Source organism: Rhinoraja longicauda, chromosome 21, assembly GCF_053455715.1.
Source record: "Rhinoraja longicauda isolate Sanriku21f chromosome 21, sRhiLon1.1, whole genome shotgun sequence".
Classification (NCBI taxonomy): Eukaryota; Metazoa; Chordata; class Chondrichthyes; order Rajiformes; family Arhynchobatidae; genus Rhinoraja; species Rhinoraja longicauda.
In genome coordinates this window covers 21,888,450-21,910,435 of record NC_135973.1, presented here as the reverse complement: position 1 = coordinate 21,910,435, position 21,986 = coordinate 21,888,450, and the positions used below count along the sequence as shown (strand labels likewise).

Here is a 21,986-nt window from a genome sequence, read left to right as displayed (position 1 = left end):
TGTGAGGAATTCTGCCCCAGAACAGAGGTTCCCATGGAGACTGACTTTGAAGTATATTCTCGGTATGTAAATTCAGACGAGCTATGACAGGTTGGAGCTACTGAGAGAGGCTCTGGAGGATTCTTTGTTGTTAAAGTTTGTGGAGGATAAAGGATTGAGATGAAGCCTGGGCTCTCAAATGGGGAGCTTCTGAGGCATGCGTGTGACCAATGTCACATCTAGGCTTTGTGCTTCGGACAAGATTTGTTTGATTAAAAATAAAACCGTATGTAGACAATTCATGGGGGGAGAAAAAAAAAATCACACTGCCCAGGTTCGATCCGATCAGACATACAAATGATTAGTTTAGATTAGTTTAGTTTAGAGATACAGTGCGGAAACAGGCCCTTCGGCCCACCGAGTCCCGGTCGACCAATGATCACACCAGGGCTATCCTACTAAGTTTTAATACAAACCTGAGCGGCAGCATTTTCAATCAGAGAGCGATCACCATCTACTCTAATACTATCCGACATATGAGGGACAATTACAATTTTACTGAAGCTAATTAACCTACAAACCCGAACGTCTTTGGAGAGTGGGTGGAGATCGGAGGACCCGGAAAAAAACCCACGTGGTCACAGGGAGAACGCACAAACGTGGAAAATCGGTGGTGGGCCTGCACAGCGCGGGAACAGGCCCTTCGGCCCACCGTGTCCGTGCCGACCATCGATCTAGTTCTATCCTACACTTTATGGACAACTTACAGAAGCCAATTAACCAACAAACCCACACGTCTGGAGTGTGGGAGGAAACCGGAGCACCCAGAGAAAACCCATGTGGTCACAGGGAGAAGGTGCAAACTCCATACAGACAGCACCCGAGGTCAGGATCAAACCAGGGTCACTGGCGTTGCAAGGCAGCAACTCTGCCGCTGCGCCACCATGCCACCCCTGTGTTGTTGGCTGTTTTAGAAGCCGGGACCTGAAGGCAGTACACAAAGGCCTCTCCCCTTTGCTTCCCAGGTGTTTTGGCACTGGGAGGGAAGATTCAGACTAGGGTCTTGCGACGTTTGATAGAGCTCAGTCTAAAAGCTGGGGCCTCTATCTGTCTGCAACTCCCACATAACGCTGCTACTGAACCGTGAAGGCATGCGGTAATCAATATTAAATGAATGTCCAGACAGTGACAGCTCGAGAGAGAGAGAGAGCTGGTGGAAATGAAGACTGGAAAGTTGAATGCAATCACCTTGCTGTCACTGAAATAAATCAGGCCACATCTTGTGGAGCGAGCAAACAGGTCTGGAGCTAAAGGGTGGCGGGACGGGACGGGCGCATTATTGCCTCTGCTTCTGTCCCAAAGCTCCTAGGAACGTCAGAGAGGCAGCACACGGAGGGATAGGGATCCCATGCAGGCAGAGGAGATCAGTTTAACCGCATCATTTTTGGCACTGTCGTGAGAGGAATAGATCGGGTAGACAGACACACAGTTTCTCCTGCCCAGAGTAGGGGGAATCGAGAACTGAGGTTGGCCTCCTGCTCAACCACGACGACCGGGAACCGGGGAGGAGGGTGGAGGGAGTCAGACACTGGGCTAAGGGCCGATTTCAAGATGGCGGCCGTCGGAGGAGAGATCGATCCTCTGGATCTTTAAGATGAGTGGCGCGCCCATGTTATTCAGCTGCAAGTAAGAATTTCATTGTTCAGCTTTCGGTACAGATGACAATTAAACACTCTTGGGTCTTGACTATTTATCCAGCGATCCTTTGGAAAACACACAAATGAGTCCAGGCATCTTTCATTACAAAAGGGTGTATTTTATTCCAAAAAGATCTGTACAGAAATGTAATTCTCTTAAACATCATGGAAGATTTTCAAAGCATTGGTTGAAAAAGCATCCAATATTTTTTTTTTAAAAGTCGAAATAAAAATTCATAAATTACAAAAGGATGGTCAGACTGAGCTACAAATATTACACACGTGCTACAGGACTGACAGTGACCTCCATCACTGAATGCACACTCCTCATGAACACATCTCCACCCGCCCGCAAAGCCCTCCCACACAAACTCTTGGTGGAGGTTTATTAAACAGTACGAAGGGGAGTCTGAAAAATACTCAAATATTCTGGCATCCACGCTGATAATCCCGACAGAAATGCAGATGCTGGAACCTTCAGCAAAACACTGAGTGCTGGAGGAACTCAGTGGGTCAGGCAGCATTTTAGTTTATAGTTTACTTTGGAGATACTGGTCCACCACTGATTTTCTTGCATCTGGTGGCTCGGCACCTCCTTTAATCCGGCAGATCCCGACCTCATCGGGAATTCCGCGGCCGATCAATGCGTCCGGGGCTCTGGAACTCCGGCCCGGCCGGAGCCAGCAGATCCATTCCCATAGCCGACTTCCTCGGCCGACTTTGCGGCCCGGTCTCTCGGCCCCTTTGAGGCCGTGACCTCTGTTGGTCCGGAAAAACGGATAATCCAGAAAGGCTCTGGATCCCAAGGGTTCAGGAAAATCGGTGGAGGGCCTGCACAGCGCGGAGAAACAAGCCCTTCGGCCCACCGCGTCCGCTAGTTCACTAGTTCTTTACTACACTTTAGGGACAATTTACAGAAGCCAATTAGGCAACAAACACGCACGTCTTTGGAGCGTGGGAGGAAACCGGAGCACCGGGAAAAAACCCATGTGGTCACAGGGAGAACGTGCAAACTCTGTACAGGCAGCACCCGAGGTCAGGATCGAACCTGGGTCTGCAGCGGCTCTAACGTCGCGACACCATGTCACCACATCTGTGGAGGGAATGGACTGGCAACGTTTTGGGTCGGGACCTTTCTTCAGGCCGATTCAATGTCACCTGTTCATTCCCTCCACAGATGCTGCCTGAGACGCTGAGTTCATCCAGCACTTTGTGTTTTACGCTGATAATCCCTGCGACTGTTCCCATTCGGGAGTGAATGCACAACGCACCTTCTCTTCTTACAGAATGCCACGAGGAGGAAAATTAAAATGTAGAGCAGCCAACTCCTACATTCAGCTGCCCGGCCGGCCGGTCGGTACCAGGCAGGCTCGCTGGCCGCTGGTCCGTGGGAAAGGCGGTCCTCCCAAGGTGGAAGGTCACCTCTCAGGCCTGGCACGCAACTGTTAAACAGCGCCTGGACTCTGGAACCAGGGAGCTCCCTGCATTTTACAAACTGCTCCTTCTACACCTCAGACCCTCACTTTGGAAAGCTTCTGTTCATTCAAATTCTCCTTGAAACTTACAGACCAAGGAACAATACTGTGGACACTTGACAAGTGGCACCAACTTCAAGCTCTATTGTTTAGGACCTTGTGATTTACCCTCTCTCTTTCTTTCTCACTCTCTCTCTATCTCTCTCTCCCTCTCTCTCTCTCTCTCTCTCACACACTCTCTAACCCGACCCCAAAGTTTGTTCACATTTGTGTGCTAACTTTGACGTAATGTTCGCTACAGTGATGTTAAACTTGTGATGCTTTACTCCCTCTCACCCCCCCCCCCCCTCCTTCCCCCCACTCCTCTTTGCTTTCAATACCTGCCTGGTGTTTAACCGTACATTCGAAGGGGCAACCCATCCCCCTGCCTCTCGTGTGCTTGTCTTTCCTCTCCGCACCCTCCTCCTCACCCCTCTCCCTTCTCCTTCCTCCCGGGGAGAGGAGGGGCGAGGGAGGGGTGGGGTGAGAGGGGGGGGCATGTCTAGAGCCAGGGGTGCCTGGCTGAGTCCAGGGAGGGCAGTGGGCATGGGGTGGGGTGAGGCGGGGTTCCAGAGCCAGGGGTGCCAGGCTGGGCAGTGGGCATGGGGTGGGGTGAGAGGGGGCATGTCTAGAGCCAGGGGTGCCAGGCTGGGTCCATACGGCACAGATTGTCCAGGCTGTTGGCAGCAGCCACCAGTGTGCTGACCTTGCTCTCTCCGCCCTCAAACAGGGCCAGGCTGTGCAGGCGGGTGACGATGGCGGTCACTGCCTTCTGCACCAGTGACACCAGCTGCTGGCTGTCCATGTTCTCGGGCTGCCCGGCTGCCGACAGTGGTGACGATGTGTCCTCCTGTGTCTTCTTGTGCCAGGCGATGATCTCGTCACGCAGCACCGCCTTCAGGATGCCATCAACCTGCGGCCCAGGGGAGACAGCGTGTCACACGGGGAGAGAGGGGGTTACACGGGGAGAGAGGGGGTTACACGGGGAGACAGCGCGTTACACGGGGAGAGAGGGGGTTACACGGGGAGAGAGTGGGTTACACAGGGAGACAGCGCGTTACACGGGGAGAGAGCGCGTCACACGGGGAGAGAGGGGGTTACACGGGGAGAGAGAGGGTTACACGGGGAGAGAGCGCGTCACACGGGGAGAGAGCGCGTCACACGGGGAGAGAGCGCGTTACACGGGGAGACAGCGCGGCACATGGGGAGAGAGGGCATCACACGGGGAGAGAGGGCATCACACGGGGAGAGAACGCGTTACACGGGGAGAGAGGGTTACACGGGGAGACAGCGCGTCACACGGGGAGACAGCGCGTCACAGGGGGAGAGAGGGGGTTACATGGGGAGACAGCGCGTTACACGGGGAGACAGCGCGTCACACGGGGAGAGAGCGCGTCACACGGGGAGACAGGGCGTCACACGGGGAGAGAGCGCGTCACACGGGGAGACGGCGTCACACGGGGAGACAGGGCGTCATACGGGGAGACAGCACGTCACACGGGGAGAGAGCGCGTCACACGGGGAGACAGGGCGTCATACGGCGAGACAGCACGTCACACGGGGAGAGAGCGCGTCACACGGGGAGAGGGTTACACGGGGGGAGAGGTTACATGTTCGGACACCTTGTTACAAGAGGGTCTGTGGCCATTGAAGAGATGGGGGTGTGGGGGGAGGCACTGTGAGCGTTTCTGACAACCGTCATCCCACCAGCAACGCAGAAAGCTTCAGCAAAGGGAAGATTAAATATGACGGGTTGCTAAGCAGAAACGTTGGCCATCTGTTACACAAGGAAGAGAGGGGAGAAGGAAGAGGGGGGGAAGAGAGGGGGGAAGGAAGAGAGGGAAGAAGGAATAGAGGGGGAAAGGAAGAGAGGGGGAAGGAAGAGAGGGGGGAAGGAAGAGAGGGGGGAAGGAAGAGAGGGGGAAACAAGCGAGGGGGGCGTGAGGCTTACCTTGAAGTTGGGTTGAGCAAAGCACCTCGCGACGGCGATCATGGAGGCTGTGAGGGGGCCAGAGACGCCGATGGTGGTGAGGAACTCGGAGATGTTTGGCGTGAGCCGGAAGGGCACGGGGCGATTGGCATCTAGATCACCCGTGGAGTCATTGATGTCAAACCTGAAGTAGGCAACGTTCAGCTTCCCCGTGTCCTGCAACACACCAATGGATCAGAACCCGCACAGGCACACGGACACGCACGCACACACACACACGGCAAAAACTCTGCGTGTCCAACACCAGCCCTTGGATTCACAGCCTCGCCGGACTGTTCGCTTTGCCGGACCAACAGAGATCGCGGCCTCCGAGGAGTCCACCGGTACCGGAATGGTCTGGCCAGGCCGTAGCCGCCAGGGGGAGTCGGCTATGGGAACAGCTGTGGATACGGGTCAAGTGAAGGTTACATTAGTTTAAGTTGGTGTCATGTTTGGCACGGACATTGTGGGCGGAAGGGCCAGCTCCTGTGCTGTACTCTTCTCTGCTCTATTTTCTTCACATAATGCCGTGTTCCTCTGTCATACAAGTCGGCGCGGCACGGTGTCGCAGCGGTAGAGTTGGTGTCACAGTGGTAGAGTTGCTGCCTTGCAGCGTTGGAGACACGGGTTCAATCCTGACTACGGGTGCTGTCTGAACGGAGTTTGTACGTTCTCCCCGCGTGGGCTTTCTCCGGGTGCTCCAGTTTCCCCCCACACAGGACGTACAAGTTTGTCGGTTATAAATTAGTTTCTGTAAATTGTTCCCAGTGTGTAGGATAATGCCAGTGTAGGGGATAATGTTAGTGTACGGGGTGATCGCTTGTCAGCAGGACTCAGTGGGCCGAAGGGCCTGTGTCCACGGTGTATCTCTAAAGTCTAAACACAATGGAAGGAACTGTTCCGTAACCCTGAGCATCCTGGAAGTCTGAAACCGTCTTTTGGCTGATCGATTCGTTGTGAGTGTTTAATCGGTGGGATTCACTGGATGAAGAGCTGTGAAGCTGGATCACAACTGTGAGTTGAAATAAAAGGCACCAGCTCACATTGATCACTGGAGATTTCCAACCGGTTTATTTACTTCTTATAAAATGAAGATTATTGACATTTCTGTTACAAGGAGAGTAGCGGGCAGCTGAGCATTTAGTGCACTGTTCCTCCTCGATTGGATAGGCAGTGCCTTGCACTGTATTGATTACTAGGCTCGTCTGTGGTGGACTTTTAGAAGAGGCTGCGGTGAATGCAGGGGGGAGTGGGATTTGCCGGCCGTGGTAATACACGTCGTTGTTCTGGCACCCTTGGTCTGGGAGCCTGTCTGGACCGACGGAGATCACGGCCTCCGACAGGAGTCCAACGGAACCGGAATGGTCCACCTAGGAATCAGAGTGATACCGGCCGGTAAAGTCGGAAAATCGGCCGTGGGAATGGATCTGCCGGCTCCGGCCGGGCCGGAGTTCCAGAGCCCCGGCCACAGAGGGCAAAATCGGCCCGTCGATCAGCCGCGGAAGTCCCAATGAGGTCGAGATCTGCCGCCTCACCCCGCCTAGGCGCCACATTTTCGGGGGGACCTCCCGGGGGGGGATTTCAAGTGCCCTCTCGAAACTTTGACCAGATTAAAGGAGGTGTCACATCACCAGTTGTGGGGAAAGTCGGTGGTGGACCTGTACAATGAAACCTCCTGTGGTGACTGACACACATCTCCTTTAAACCCTCCCCCTCTCACCTTAAATATATTTCTATTCGGTCCCACATCCCAAAGATAGTTTAGTTCAGTTTATTGTCACGTGTGCCGAGGTACAGTGAAAAGGTTGTTTGTTGCGTGCTATCCAGTTAGAGGAAAGACCATACGTGATTACAATAGAGCCGTCCCCAGTGTAGAGATGCGGTATAACAGGGGTGACGTTTAGTGCAAGATTAACTCCAGTAAAGTCCAAGTAAAGATTGTTCGAGGGTCTCCAATGAAGTAGATAGTAAATCAGGACCGCTCTGTACTTGTTGATAGGATGGTTCGGGTTAATTGGCCTCTGAAGTGCCCCTGGTATGTAGGATGTGGATGTGAAAACAGGTTAAATAGAATTGATGAGAATGGGTGATCGATGGTCAGCATGGACTCGATGGGCCGAAGGTCCTCTTTCCATGCTGAAAAATGGTCTGACTGCCTACCCTATCTGCGACAGTAAAATCATACTGTACATCAGCACAATCATAGAAACATAGACATAGAAAATAGGTGCAGGAGTAGGCCATTCGGCCTTCGTTCATGGTTGATCATCCAAAATCAGTACCCCATTCCTGCTTTTTTCCCCATATCCCTTGATAACCTAGGTTGATACCTAGGTACAAGTGCCACGATTGTAGTGTAAGAATAGTAGATTAATGTTTAGTGATACAGCATGGAAAGCCCTCCGAGTCCACGCTGAATATCGATCACCTGTACTGTTTCAGTCTTTGTATTGAATTGTAGACAAAAATAAGAAGTGCACTGTATTGAGATACGTGACAATAAAGACCCATCGCACCATTGACAAGGCAGTGGATACAGCAAGTAGGGACAGAAGGAACTGCAGATGCTGGTCTACATAAAAGGACACAAAGTGCTGGAGTAACTCAGCGGCAGCATCTCTAGAGAACATTGATAGGTGACAATTTGGGTGGGGACCCCTCGTTGGGGGTGGCACAGTGACACAGCGGTAGAGTTGCTGCCTTACAGCGCTAGAGACCCAGGTTCAATCCTGACTACCGGTGCTGTCTGTACGGAGTTTGTACGTTCTCCCTGTGACCGTGTGGGTTTTCTCCGGGTGCTCCGGTTTCCTCCCACACTCCAAAGGCGTGCAGGTTTGTAGGTTAATTGGCTTCGGTAGAAGTTGTAAATTGTCCCCAGTGTGCACGATAGTGCTGGTGTGCGGTCACTAGTCGGCGGTGACTTGGTGGGCCCAAGGGCCTGTTTCTGCGCTGTTAAACCAAACCAAACCAGATCAAACTACGCCAAACCAAAGCAAGGTGACGTTTGGGGTGGGGACGCCTCGTACCTGTGCAATCTGCAGCATCTCCGGGTTAAGGCGGTTCAAGTGGAGGACAAACTCCGCGAAGCCGATGAGGGCCAGCTGGATGGTGAACATCTTGCGAAAGGTCCAGTAGTCGGTGGCATTGGGGAAGGTGTGCAGCGCCCATTCCTTCAGCATGCTGCGAGGCACCATGTTACCCTGCACCTCCTTCAGGATATCACGCAACACCTGCAGGCAGACAGACAGACAGACAGACAGACAGCGGGACATGTTCAGTGTGGTGGCCCTTCACACACAAGCGTTGGACACAGAGGGACACCGACCGACCGGCAACTACAGATCCCCGACTCCCAAACAAAACACAGAGTGCTGGAGGGACTCAGCAGGTCGGGCAACACCTGGGCAGGGAATACAGAGTGGTAGAGGGACTCAGCAGGTCAGGCAACACCTGGGGAGGGAACACAGAGTGGTAGAGGGACTCAGCAGGTCGGGCAACACCTGGGGAGGGAACACAGAGTGGTAGAGGGACTCAGCAGGTCGGGCAACACCTGGGGAGGGAACACAGAGTGGTAGAGGGACTCAGCAGGTCGGGCAACACCTGGGGAGGGAACACAGAGTGGTAGAGGGACTCAGCAGGTCGGGCAACACCTGGGGAGGGAACACAGAGTGGTAGAGGGACTCAGCAGGTTGGGCAACACCTGGGCAGGGAACACAGAGTGCTAGAAGGACTCAGCAGGTCAGGCAACACCTGGGCAGGGAACACAGAGTGCTAGAAGGACTCAGCAGGTCAGGCAACACCTGGGCAGGGAACAGAGTGCTAGAGGGACTCAGCAGGTCAGGCAACACCTGGGGAGGGAACACAGAGTGGTAGAGGGACTCAGCAGGTCGGGCAACACCTGGGGAGGAAACGCGCAGATAACCTATACAATCAATTTACGTAATTAACCTATGTCAGGGGTTATGGGGAGAAGGCAGGAGAATGGGGCTGAGAGGGAAAGACAGATCAGCCACGATTGAGTGGCAGAGTAGACTTGATGGGCCGAATGGCCTAATTCTACTCCGAGGACTTATGAATTTAGTTTAGTTTCGTTTATTGTCACATGTACCGAAGTACAGTGAAAAGCTTTTTCGTGGCGTGCTATCTATCTGTCAGTCAGCTTGTGCAGTCAGCGGAAAGTCAGTACATGATTACAGTCGAGCAGTCCACAGTGTACAGATACGGGATAAAGGGAATAACGTTTACTGCAAGATAAAGTCCAGTAAAGTCCGATTAAAGATAGTCCGAGGGTCTCCAGTGAGGTAGATAGTCGCTCTGGACCACTCTATAGTTGGTGAAAGGATGGTCTGCTAAATAACTGCGGTCTATGACCTATCAGGCAATCCGTTCATTTCAGCAGAGATAGCACATTGCTGGTTCCCCGAGTTTGTATTTTTGTAGTTTTAATTATTTTTCCACACTCGTTACCCCTCCTGCCCCGACCAACTCCCCACCGATGACTCCACATCCCGCAAAGGCACATGCACACTGGAAATGCTCGCACACAGCTCAGGTTTAACGACAGCACTAAATGATGACCCGCACGCAGTGGGACAGATGCGCAATTGTACACGGAGCTTCAAGATACACTTTGTACAAGCCCGTCCAAACCTTCACTCAGGAAAAAAAACGCACAAGAAAAACTTTAAAAACTTGAAAACCAGAGGACATGGCCTTCAATCAGAGAGGGTGACGTTTTGGGTCGAGAACCTTCTTCTGACTGAGTCAGGGAAGAGGGAAACTAGAGGGATGAAAAGGTACAGAACAAATCAGAATTCGGCACTGATGACAAAGGAATGGTGGAGCCCACAATGGTTCATTGTCTTACATGGACAGGACAGGAAAGGCTCAGAGGGATATGCGCCAAACACAGGCAAATGGGAATAGCTGAGGGATGGGACATGTTGGTCGGCATGGATGAGTTGGACTGAAGGGCCTGTTTCCGTGCTCTATGACTATGACATTTCATTGGTTTTAAGCTGCGAGATCGTAGTCGACCCTAGACATGAAAGGTTTCTCTTCTTTGATGAAGCAGATCATATATTCGGTGAAACCAGCGGCAGATTTTCCCAAGCACTGCCCATATGGGGCTTGTACGTTCACACTGTGGCCACGTGGGTTTTCCCCAGGGGCTCCGATTTCCTCCACCCTCCAGGTTTGTAGGTTAACTGGCTTCAGTAAAACTGTAAATTGTCCCTAGCGTGTAGGATAGTGCGAGGGTGATCGCCGGTCGGCACGGACTCGCTGGGTCAAAGGGTCTGATTCCACCCTCTTATCTCTAAAGTCTAAAGTATGCTTCTCAAAGACCAGGGAGAACTAAATTAAACTAAACTAAACCATCACTCACTGTTCCCTGCTCCACTGTACGTGAAGATCTCCACCCTATGATCTCCTTCCTGCAGCATCCCCCACTCGGTAGCGGCAGAAGCCAGAGATTATTATTTTGTTCTGCGTTCTCAGAGCATCGTGACTCCAAGACTCCTGAATTTCTTGAAGTATTGGTCAGGCTGTTGCCCTGCTGTTCTTTGAGAATCATACTCTAGACTTTAGAGATACAGCACGGAAACAGGCCCATCGGCCCACACCGACCATCGATCACCTGTTGGCACTTGTTCTATGTTATCCCACTTTCCATCCCACTCCCAACACGCCAGGGACAATATATAGAGGGCGAGTTAACCTACACACATTATACTGCCCGCACTATGTTATCTTACTTTCGCACCCACTCCTGACACACCAGAGGCAATTTATAGAGGGCCGATTAACTCAAAAACCCACACGTGTTTGGGATGAGGGAAGAAACGGCAGCACCTGGAGGACACCCACACTGTCATTGGGAGAACGCACACAACACACACACACAACCACACACACACACACACACACAACCACAACCACACACACACACCCACACACACACAACCACACACACACACAACCACACACACCCACACACAACCACACAACCCACAACCACACACACACACACACACACAACCACACAACCATACACTCTCCAAGGTCAGGATCGAACCCGGGCCTCTGGCGTGGTGAGGCAGCAGCTCTACCCGCTGTGCCACAGTGCCGATTCAGTTCAGTTTAGAGATGCAGCACCCGGACGGGACTCGCGCGGTTGCAGGGAGAATGTGGAAAGCAAACACACGTGCAAACTACACACACACACCTACACACGCACAGCCCGGGGTCAGGATTGAACCCGGGTGCCCGGCCTGGTGAGGCAGTGGCTCTACCCGCTGTGCCACTGTGCCGCCCTTCGGCGGGTGGAGAATGAACCGAGGAGGAAAGAAAGGCAGTGAAATAAATACCACCTGCACTCACTGCTGGAGGACCTGTGACTTTGAAACCAGGGCCAGTGCTGCACACCGTGATTTATTGCCGAATATCACGAGGAATGTAATTGATGTGCTGCAAGCTACAGTCTCTCTCCACCAGGAGGAGAGGGTAATATTTCAATCAACCCATAATCTTATCACACAATTGCCAGGCATTCACTCCTCTCTGAAGGTCAATGACCAGGGCACTCCTTAATCAAGTGCAGTCGTTCACAGTCTGATATCACGCCCGTCGTTATGCTACTCCCACTCCCTCCCCTCCTCTCCCCGTCCCCACCACACCACCTCCTTTTCAACCTGGTCCCGTCAACATCTAACTCCCCAATGCCTTACAACGCCTGGATTATGCATCTATGGTTCATTATTTTTCTCATTCCAGCCATCCTTGCTCCCTGCACCACTGACAGGCCAAGGTCCCACATTAATCATCTGGTTCAATCATCACTGCAAGTGCAACAATGCAACTCAAACCCTCCATTATTCTTATTTCCATATTCAAGGTCCATTTTCCCTTCATTCAAAGTTGCTCATTCCAACTTTCATACACCCAACTTCTTTAGCAGGTCGACTGCACGGCTGCATAATAGCAGAATCCTAATATCAAATAATTAGTCATACAGCGTGGAAATTGGGCCTTCTAATCTAAACACGTCCCACCAGCCTGTTGTTTTGCCCATATCCCACTAAACCTATCCTATCCACTCCAAGTACCGGTCCAAATGTTTCTTAAACGTTGCAATTGTACCCGCAATCCTTTCACAATTCCTAACCAAGTCTTTCTTTCATCACCTTGGACTGTTCAACACAATCCAATCTTTAGCTGTAACTGTATCTACCAACTCAATATTCATACTATTCACCTTCATTTAGACTCACAGAGACATACAGCACAACTTGGCCACACCAACCAACATGTCCCATCTACACTAGTCCCACCTGCCCGTGTTTGGCCCATATGCCTTTAAAACTTTCCAATCCATGTACCTGTCCAAGTGTCTTTTAAATGTTGTTATAGCACCTGTCTCAACTACATCCTCTGAATGGGCCAAACGCAGGCTTGGTCCCATCTATTCCCCTCATGTTTTGACACGCTATAAGATCACCCCTCATCTTCCTGCGCTCCGAGCCTGCTCGACCTCTCCTTGTAACTCAGGCCCTCGAGTCCTGGCAATAGTGAAGAACAAGAATGACAGGGTGACTACAGTTCCATTCCATTTATTTGCCCTGTGAATAATATGAGCTGATTGACTGACACAGCGGGGAAACAGGCCCTTCGGCCCACCTAGTCCACGCTGACCATTGACTGCTCGCACGCGAGTTCTACGTTATCCCACTTTCTGGTGCCCTCACTATCGACAACCATGCAGTCAGTGACCAAGGCTCAAAATACTAGATTTCACCCCCTAAATCTCTTCCTTCTCCTTTCAGAAAGTCCTTAAAAGCAACTCTAGACTTCAGAGATACAGCGCAGAAACAGGCCCTTTGCCCACCGAGTCATCACCGCCCTGCAAAGCCTGTACATCAGCACTATTCAATACACGAGGGACAATTTTACCAAAGCCAATTAACCTACAAACTTGCACCTCTCTGGAGTGTGGGAGGAAACCTCACGGCGTCACAAGGAGAACATACAAATTCTGCACAGATTGCAGCTGAGGTCAGGATCAAACCCGGGTCTCTGGCGCTGTAAGGCAGCAACTCTGCCATTGCGTTACTGTGCCACCCTTGGATTAAGCTTTAGGTGACCTGCCCTAACACCTCACACGGCTCGGTTTCATAATGCCACCGTGACATGTTGGATATTTTACTAATTTAGGAGCTCTGTATAGATAGTGTTTCTGTGCAGCAACTAAGGACCCTAGAAATATGGTGTACCAATGAAATTAAAGGCCAGATTAGCCACGATTGTGTACAGCAGTTGGGAGGTCATGCTGCAGTTATACAAGATGTTAGTGGGGCCACATTTAGAGTACCGTGTTCCATTCTGGTCACTATGTTATAGGAAAGTTGTTGCCCAGAGTAGGGGAATCGAGAACCAGGGGACATAGGTTTACAGTGAGAGGGGTAAGATTTAATAGGAGCCTGAGGAGTAACTTTTTTACACAAAGAGTGGTGGGTGCATGGAACATGCTACCGGAGGGGTTAGTTGAGGCAGGGACTATTGCATCGTTTCAGATGCAATTGGACAGGTACAAGGATAGGACAGGTTTAGAGGGATGTGGGCCAAACGCAGGCAGGTGGGACAAGTGTAGATGGGGCATGTTGGTTAGAGCGGGAAAGTTGGGTTGAGCAGCCTGTTTCCACTCTGTATGATCTGAGGAATGGATCTGAGGAGCATGTGTGGGTAAGTGAATTAACAATGACCTCTGTGAATTAACAATGACTTCGCTGTGAATTAACAATGACTTCTCTGTGAATTAACAATGACTTCTGTGACAAGACTAGCCCCTCTGATGAATGTGGTACCTGATGACTGGCTTGGGTCCCTCTGGCCTGCACGGTGGCCAGCCTGTCGTAGTAGCGGGATATCGGGTTGTCATGCTCGATGCCCTTCTTGGCGCAGCGCTGCTTGTAGATCTCCACGAGGGAAAGCGAAGAAGGATTGTCTTCAACCAGCCGCATCTGAGGCGAGACTGCGACCACACGTGGCACTGGGTGAGAAAACACACAGCAGTCATGGGCTGGACACTAGGCCAAAGCAACTATGAGCAGCACTCACCACACTACACACACACACAGATCCACACACACAGATCCACACACACAGGCCCTTTCCACACAGATCCACACACATACAGTCGCACACAGCTCCACACACACTCACACAGATCCACACACACACACACACAGATCCACACACACATACACACACACAGATCCATACACACACACACACACAGAGTCCCATACACACACAGATCCACACACACATACACACACACAGATCCACACATACACAGATCCACACATACACAGATCCACACACACACAGATCCACACACACACAGCTCCACACACACAGACCCACACACAGGCGCAAATGCACACAGGCCCACACACACACACACACACACAGCTTCCCACACACACAGACGCAAACGCACACAGACGCAAACGCACACAGGCCCATCCACACACAGGCCCACACACACACAGATACACACACACACAGAGATCCACACACACACACAGATCCACACACACACACAAACATATCCACACATACCGACCAACACAAACTAAGAATCTCACTTAATATAAAAATGCTGCGCAATAAATAATAGCAATCAACGTCACCAAAACATTATCTCACTGTTACCAGCTGCATCTCGTTGTAAGGTTACCCCCAGAATACGAATACAACAAGGAAGGTTCCTGAGGTTTAGTTTAGAGACGCATCATGGACACAGGCCATTGCTGCCCACCGTCCATGCTGGCCATCGATCACCTGTTCACATTAGTTCTTCCAAACTCACATCCTCATCCATTCCCCACACACTCGGGTAACTTAGTCAACCTGCCGGCGGGCAGCAATGACACTGCAGGCCGCACAGTACCTGTGAAGAAGAGGTGGCGCTTTGTGGTCTCCTTTCTCTTCTCCAGACAGGGGTTGAGCAGCCGGAGCAGCTGCAGTACGCGCTCCTCCCGCCGAGACTCGGTCAGGCAGGCGTCGTTCATCACCAGGTAGGGGTAGATCTTGCCGTTGTGACCCCGGATATAGAGCCGGCGAGCTGCTGTGTTGTGCTTCTGTACAATCTCCACCCTCGGCATGAACCTGACGCAAAACATGGGCGATATTCAGACCAGAACATACAAGCACACTCTGCAAAGCATTACCCCAGCAAGGAACATTTCACTGTACCTAGTTACATGTGAAAATAACGCACTACTGAACCGTCGAGTTCTACAGCCGTCCTGTAACATTGACCTCGAGCTGTAATGTGTAGGAAGGAACGGCAGATGCTGGTTTATACCGAAGATACGCACAAAATGCTGGGGTAACTAAGAGAAGTTCTAGGAGCAGAATTAGGCCATTCGGCCCATCAAGTCTATTCTGCCATCCAATCTTGGCTGATCTATCTTTCCTTCTCAACCCTATTCTCCTTCCTTTGCCCTATAACCCCTGACACCTTTACTAATCAAGAATCTGTCAATCTCCGCCTTAAAAATATCCATTGACTTGGACATGAATTCCACAGATTCACCACCCTGTGACTAAAGAAATTCCTCCTCGTCTCCTTTCTCAAGGTACGTCCTTTTATTCTGAGGCTGTGTCCTCTGGTCCTACACTTTTGGTAGCTCAGTGGGTCAGGCAACATCTCTGGAGAAAAGGGAAAGAAAGGGTCTGAAGAAGGGCTCCAACCCGAAACGCCACCTATTCCTTTTCTCCAGAGATGCTGCCTGTCCCGCTCAGCCACTCCAGCATTTTGTGTCAATCTTTGAGCTGTAATGTGCTGTGTGTTCTTTTTGGTGATACAACACGGAAATAGGCCCTTCGGCCCAGCGGGTCCACGCTGACCATCGATCGCCTGCTCGCACTAGTTCTATGTAATCTCACTTTCTCACCCACTCCCGACACACTAGAATATTGCTTTTTTCTTTTTAAAAACACCGATGAAAAGAAAGTTTCGTAAATGTAAAACACGACAGGAAACGCTGCAAGAATTCTGTCGTCCACTAACCGTGCGATCTTAATGTAATAATGCGTGGGCTTAGGCATGAGGAACTCTCCCGGGATCTCAACGTCTGCCGTCTGTGCCGAGAAGTTGCTGAGAAACCGACACTTCTCTTCAATCAGGAAGAATTTGGGGAGCTGCTTGGTTTTGGCTTCCAGGATCTTTATCCATTTCTTCAGCTTGGAGATGAGATTGTGAAGCTTCATCGAGCCCGGCACGCTGAAGTCAAAATCTGCACAATGGAAAGGACGAGCGTCAGCCGGCAGCTGGATATACCTTTAGTTTATAAGTTATAAGAGCAGAATTAGGCCATTCGGCCCATCAAGTCTACTCCACCATGCAATCATGGTGTTGATCCATCTCTCCCTCTCAACCCCATTCTCTGGCCTTCTCCCCATAACCCCCGACACCCGTACTAATCAAGAATCTGTCAATCTCCGCAGTAAAAAGATCCACTGACTTGGCCTCCACGGCCGTCTGTGGTAATGTTTCGTTTAGTTTTGTGGGGAAACCCATGCGGTCGCAGGGAGGACGTGCAAATTCATAGAGCGCACCCGAGGGCAGGATTGAACCCGGGTTTAGTTTACTTTAGAGACGCAGCAGAGAAACAGGTTCTTCAGCCCACTGAGTCTGTGCCGACCAACGATCATCTGTTCATATCAGTTCTCTGCCATCCCATTTTCGTATCCACTCCCTACACACCAGAGGCAATTTTACAGAAGCCACATAAGCTATAAACCCGCACCTCTTCGGGATGTGAGAAGCTGGAGTATCTGGAGGAAGCCCATGGGAGTACGTGCAAACTCCACGCAGACAGCATCCGGGTTCAGTTTAGTTTAGAGATACAGCATGGAAACGGGCCCTTCGGCCCGCCAGGTCTATGCCGATCAGCGATCGCCCATTCACACCAGTTCTACGTTATCCCACTTTCAAATCCAGCCAACACACTAGGGGACATTTACAGACGGCCACTTAACCAACAAACCTGCACGTCTTTAGGAAGTGTGAGGAAACCGGAGCACCAGGAGGAAAACCAAGCGGTTGCAGAGACCACGGGTTCTGTCTGTGCGGGGTCAGTGCCCCGTTCCTGCTTTTCCCCCACATCCCTTGATTCCTTTAGCCCCATGAGCTAAATCTAACTCTCTCTTGAAAACATCCAGTGAATTGGCCTCCACTGCCTTCTGTGGCAGAGAATTCCACAGATTCACAACTCTCTGGGTTAAGACATTTTTCCTCATCTCAGTCCTGAATGGCCTACCCCTTATTCTTAAACTGTGACCCTTGGTTCTGGACTCCCCCCCAACATCGGGAACATTTTTCCTGCATCTAACCTGTCCAATCCTTTAAGAATTTTGTATGTTTCTATAAGATCCCCTCTCATCTTTCTAAATTCCAGTGAATACAGGCCCAGTCGACCCATTCTTTCATCATATGTCATGTTAGTGCGGGACCGTTGGTCAGCATGGACTCGATGGGCCGAAGGGCCTGTTTCCGCACTAAACTGAACTGGTCTAACTGCAAAAAAGCAGAAGGATGAAGGGTGATCTTATAGAATAAGAAAATAACTGCAGATGCTGGTACAAATCGAAGGTATTTATTCACAAAATGCTGGAGTAACTCAGCAGGTCAGGCAGCATCTCGGGAGAGAATGAATGGGCGACGTTTCAGGTCGAGACCCTTCTTCAGACCCTTCTTCAGAAGGGTCTCGACCCGAAACATCGCCCATTCCTTCTCTCCCGAGATGCTGCCTGACCTGCTGAACTACTCCAGCATTTTGTGAATAAATACCGGTGATCTTATAGAGGTGTACAAAATCATGAAGGGAATAGAGTCCCTTGCCCAGAGTAGGGGAATTGAGAACCAGGAAACATAGGTTTAAGGTGAGGGGGAAAAGATTTAATGGGAACCTGAGGGGTAACCTTTTGTACACAAAGGATGGTGGGTGGTGATGGTATGGAAGGAACTGCTGGAGGAGGTAGTTGAGCCAGGTACTATAACAACATTTAAAAGAATTTGGACCGGTACATGGATAGGAAAGTTTTGGAGGATATGGGCCAACCATGGACAGGTGGGACTTGTGTGGATGGGGCATCTTTGTCAGCATGGACAAGTTGGGACGAAGGGCCTGGTTCCATGCTGTATGACTCTATATCCCTCCCTCGCACTTTGTATTTCACTTCTCTTCTCATCCAGCACCCGTTTGTCTCCTGTTCATCTCCAGCCTGTTACTTACTCCTTCCGTGTGACAATCAAACCCCCCTCATGTACCCACCTATCACTTCCCAGTGTCCTGCTCCCAGACGCCTTTTCCAACTGTCTCGCTCCTACTCCAATGAGTCTGAAGAAGGGTCCCGACCCAAAATGGTCGCCTGTCCATTCCCTCCACAGATGCTGCCTGACCCGCTAAATTCCTCCAGCAATTTTATACTTTTGCCTCAAGATTCCAGCTTCTGCAGTTTCTTGAGTTTTCGTTAATGGAATTAGTGTGTTCTTGGAGTGAAGCCACAATCCTTCATTTCAACGGTCAGGCAAGATAATTAAAGCACGGAATTGCTGAGCTGGCACCCAAGGAAGGAGGTAGCTGGAGGCTCGCAGCAGCCTGGGGGTTGTCTGGAACGGGCACCGCTCATCAGAACTGGAGCGTCGACTTCGAAAATGGCGCCAAAACGCGGCGCCTCTTGCATGCGGGCTCAGCGGACTATCTCTGTACGCTTGCTAATCGAGGATCGGCGGTATGGCACTACTCTGCTGGACAGGTCACAGGGAGAACGCACAAACTGCACACACAGACAGCACCGGAGGTCGGGATCGAACCGGGGTCTCTGGCGCTGCGAGGCAGATCTGGCCTTTGCATTTACGAGCACTAAGGACAGAAATTAAATGACCCTAAACTAGAACGTTGACTGGATGAAGTAAGTGCTTAAACAATGCCACCCAGTCACTCATCTCCCTTTGCCATCCCCTATTTCCATTTTATCTCCCTTTCTCCTGTCCGGTTCATCTGCCCCCCTCCCTCCAGCTTCACATTTCACTCTTCCTCTCCTCTCCTTATCGGATACCTTTTTTGCCTGAAGAAAGGTCCTGACCTGAAAAGTCACCATCAGTTTGATTCAAGGCAAGAGCAGTCAAAAGGTCGGGCAATAAAACCCCCTCAAACCGAACTGTGTACGGAAATAAAAGGGCGGGCCAGACGAGTGCAGGGATCTCAGAGCAAGGCGAGCAAATATTTTAACGTTGGCAAATTGTCTCCTGAGCGAGATGAAGGAGGGGGGGGAGAGGGAGGGGGGAATCACAATTATTTATAGTTGAAGCCCGTGTGATTTCTGAACAATCACCTCCCATGCAAACCACTTTGCCATTATTTCTCTGCTGGATTGGCCAGCGTTCATTACATTCAATCACATGGCTCAAAACTCGCCGTCAAGCCATTGTTGTGCCTCGGAGTGTGCATCATGGAAAATGTGCAGCAGCTATGTAGGTCAACATCACGGTTCCCCGCTCCTCTCCAGAGAGTGCGCTCAGATCCTCCGCTTGCTCAGTCCCTGGGGAGGGAAGGGCCCCCCACTTCTAGCTGCTCAGCAGCGGACTGAGAGCACGGCAGCAGCAGACCGATTGGGGGAAGTTTAAGTTTCGAGCTCAGCTCCCAGCTAAGGCTTGCGCTTCTAATTGCTTTTCCTCATTTTCGAGCTGTCATTTTTCATTTCTGTGCTCGTTCCTGACACATAGGAGAAGCATCGGCTGATAAGGCACAAAGTATCACGCCTGGTAAGGCTGCACATTCCACCTACTGGCTCCCCTGGAAAGACTGGTCAAACACAAACACTCACTGCATTTTCGTTTTAGATTTAGAGAAAAAGCCCGGATACAGATACAGCACTGAGTCCACGCCGGCCGGCCGCCCATTCACACTGGTTCCACATCATCCTATATTCCTGTCTACTCCCAACCACCAGGGCAGTTTACGGAGGCCAATTAACCTACAAAGGGCGGCACGGTGGCACAGCGGTAGAGTCGCTGCCTTGCAGCGCTGGAGACACGGGTTCGATCCGGGTCTGTCTGTGCGGAGTTTGTACGTTCTCCCCGTGACCTGCGTGGGTTTTCCTTGGATGCTCCGGTTTCCACCCACACTCCAAAGATGTGCAGCTTTAGAGGATAATTAGCTGCTGTAAATGGTCCCGAGCGTGTAGGATAGTGTTAGTGTATGGGTGATCATTGGTTGGCACGGACCCGGTGGGCCGAGTGGCCTTTATCCACACTGTATCTCAAAAGTCTAAAGTTCAGGTTTGTAGGTTAATTGGCGTCTGTAAATTGTCCCTAGTGTGTAGGATAGTGCTGGTGTACAAACATTAGTCGATGCGGACTTGGTGGGCCGAAGGGCCTTTTGCCAGCCTGTGTCTCTAAACCCAATTATTTTTAATATATGTCATTATAAAGAATAAAGTCTCGATATAATAAAGTATTACTTTAGCAAAATCTGCTTCTCTTTGGAACAATAAAGTCCCATCACCGTGTTTTTATGAAACACTCACTGATCCTTTCACTTTAAGGGTTTACCGAAGCTTTAGGCAGCAGATTGGCAGAGAGTCTCTCCTCGATTCCAAAACCTTTCATCGTGCTTTCTTTGTCAGCACTGTTAAGTTAAAATGATGAGGCCGTTTCATTTAAAAATTACACGGCATGGGAATAGCATTTGGAACTGGCAATTAGCACTGCATCAAAGCAGCGGAGATACTACGCCAGAGACAGGAACAGAAGGGTGCATAGATCGGATGGGATGGAGCCAGAGGATCGTGAACAGCATCAGTAAGGCAGAGACTCATACAACATAGAATAGCACAGGAACAACCCCTTGAACCCACAATGTTCCTGTGCTGAACTGTCCTATGTTCTTTCTATAAGGCACGGCACAGTGGTGCAGCGGTAGAATTGCTGCCCCGCACGCCAGAGACCCGGGTTCGATCCTGACTACGGGTGCTGCCTGCATGGAGTTTATACGTTCTCCCTGTGACTCCCACGTGGGTTTTCTCCGGGTGCTCCGGTTTCCTCCCACTCCCCAAAGACGTGCAGGTTTGTTGGTTAATTGTAAATTGTCCCTCGTGTGTAGGACAGAGCTAGGATTGCTGGTTGGCGCGGACTCGGTGGGCCGAAAAGCCTGTTTCCACACTGTATCTCCAAAGTGAAGTAACGGTAATGAACCTGAAACACAAATCCTCTCGTTCCCCACCGGTAACTGGTCCTGTTCAGTATTTCCACCCATTTCTGACCCAGATTTTCAGCACCTGTACTTGTTTTGCTGCTGAATAAGACCACTGTGTGTGCCAGGGCTGGAGAGGCAGCCAGTGTTGATCACCGTTCAGTGATCCCGACTGGCAACCTTGCAATGTTTCATTGTCAGTGAGACATCTGATCACTTGCCAGGCGTGGTTGTGAAAGATGTCCACAGCTGGGCAGCAAAACATCTGGACTCAAGCACAAGGAATGTTCCGGGCAAGAGGAAGGAGAGCACACGCTGAACTGTAGCAGACATGAGCAGACGCATGCTGGAGGATGAAAACAAGTTGTCATGTCTGAACAAACGCCAGAGCCTAAAATACAACAGACTTTACTTTAGAGATATAGCGTGGAAACAGGCCCTTCGGTCCACCGAGTCCGTACCGACCAGCGATCACTGTTCACTAGCACTATCCTACAGACTAAGGACAATTTACACAAGCCTATTAACCCACAAACCTGCACGTCTTTGGACTGTGGGAGGA

At 50.9% G+C, this 21,986-nt stretch overlaps 1 protein-coding gene across 1 annotated transcript in view; it reads right to left on the bottom strand.

The window, feature by feature from the left end:
- Window positions 1-3,461: 3,461 nt before the first annotated feature.
- trrap (transformation/transcription domain-associated protein) overlaps window positions 3,462-21,986 on the bottom strand; it is a 170,496-nt gene continuing 151,971 nt past the window's right edge. The window contains exons 67-72 of the mRNA XM_078418086.1: window positions 16,237-16,462; window positions 15,112-15,329; window positions 14,021-14,205; window positions 8,186-8,389; window positions 5,142-5,336; window positions 3,462-4,103 (exon numbers count right to left, since the gene is read on the bottom strand). Of these exons, the coding sequence (XP_078274212.1) occupies window positions 3,819-4,103; window positions 5,142-5,336; window positions 8,186-8,389; window positions 14,021-14,205; window positions 15,112-15,329; window positions 16,237-16,462 (1,313 nt within the window). The 3' untranslated portion in view covers window positions 3,462-3,818. The remainder of the gene's footprint in view (window positions 4,104-5,141; window positions 5,337-8,185; window positions 8,390-14,020; window positions 14,206-15,111; window positions 15,330-16,236; window positions 16,463-21,986) is intronic.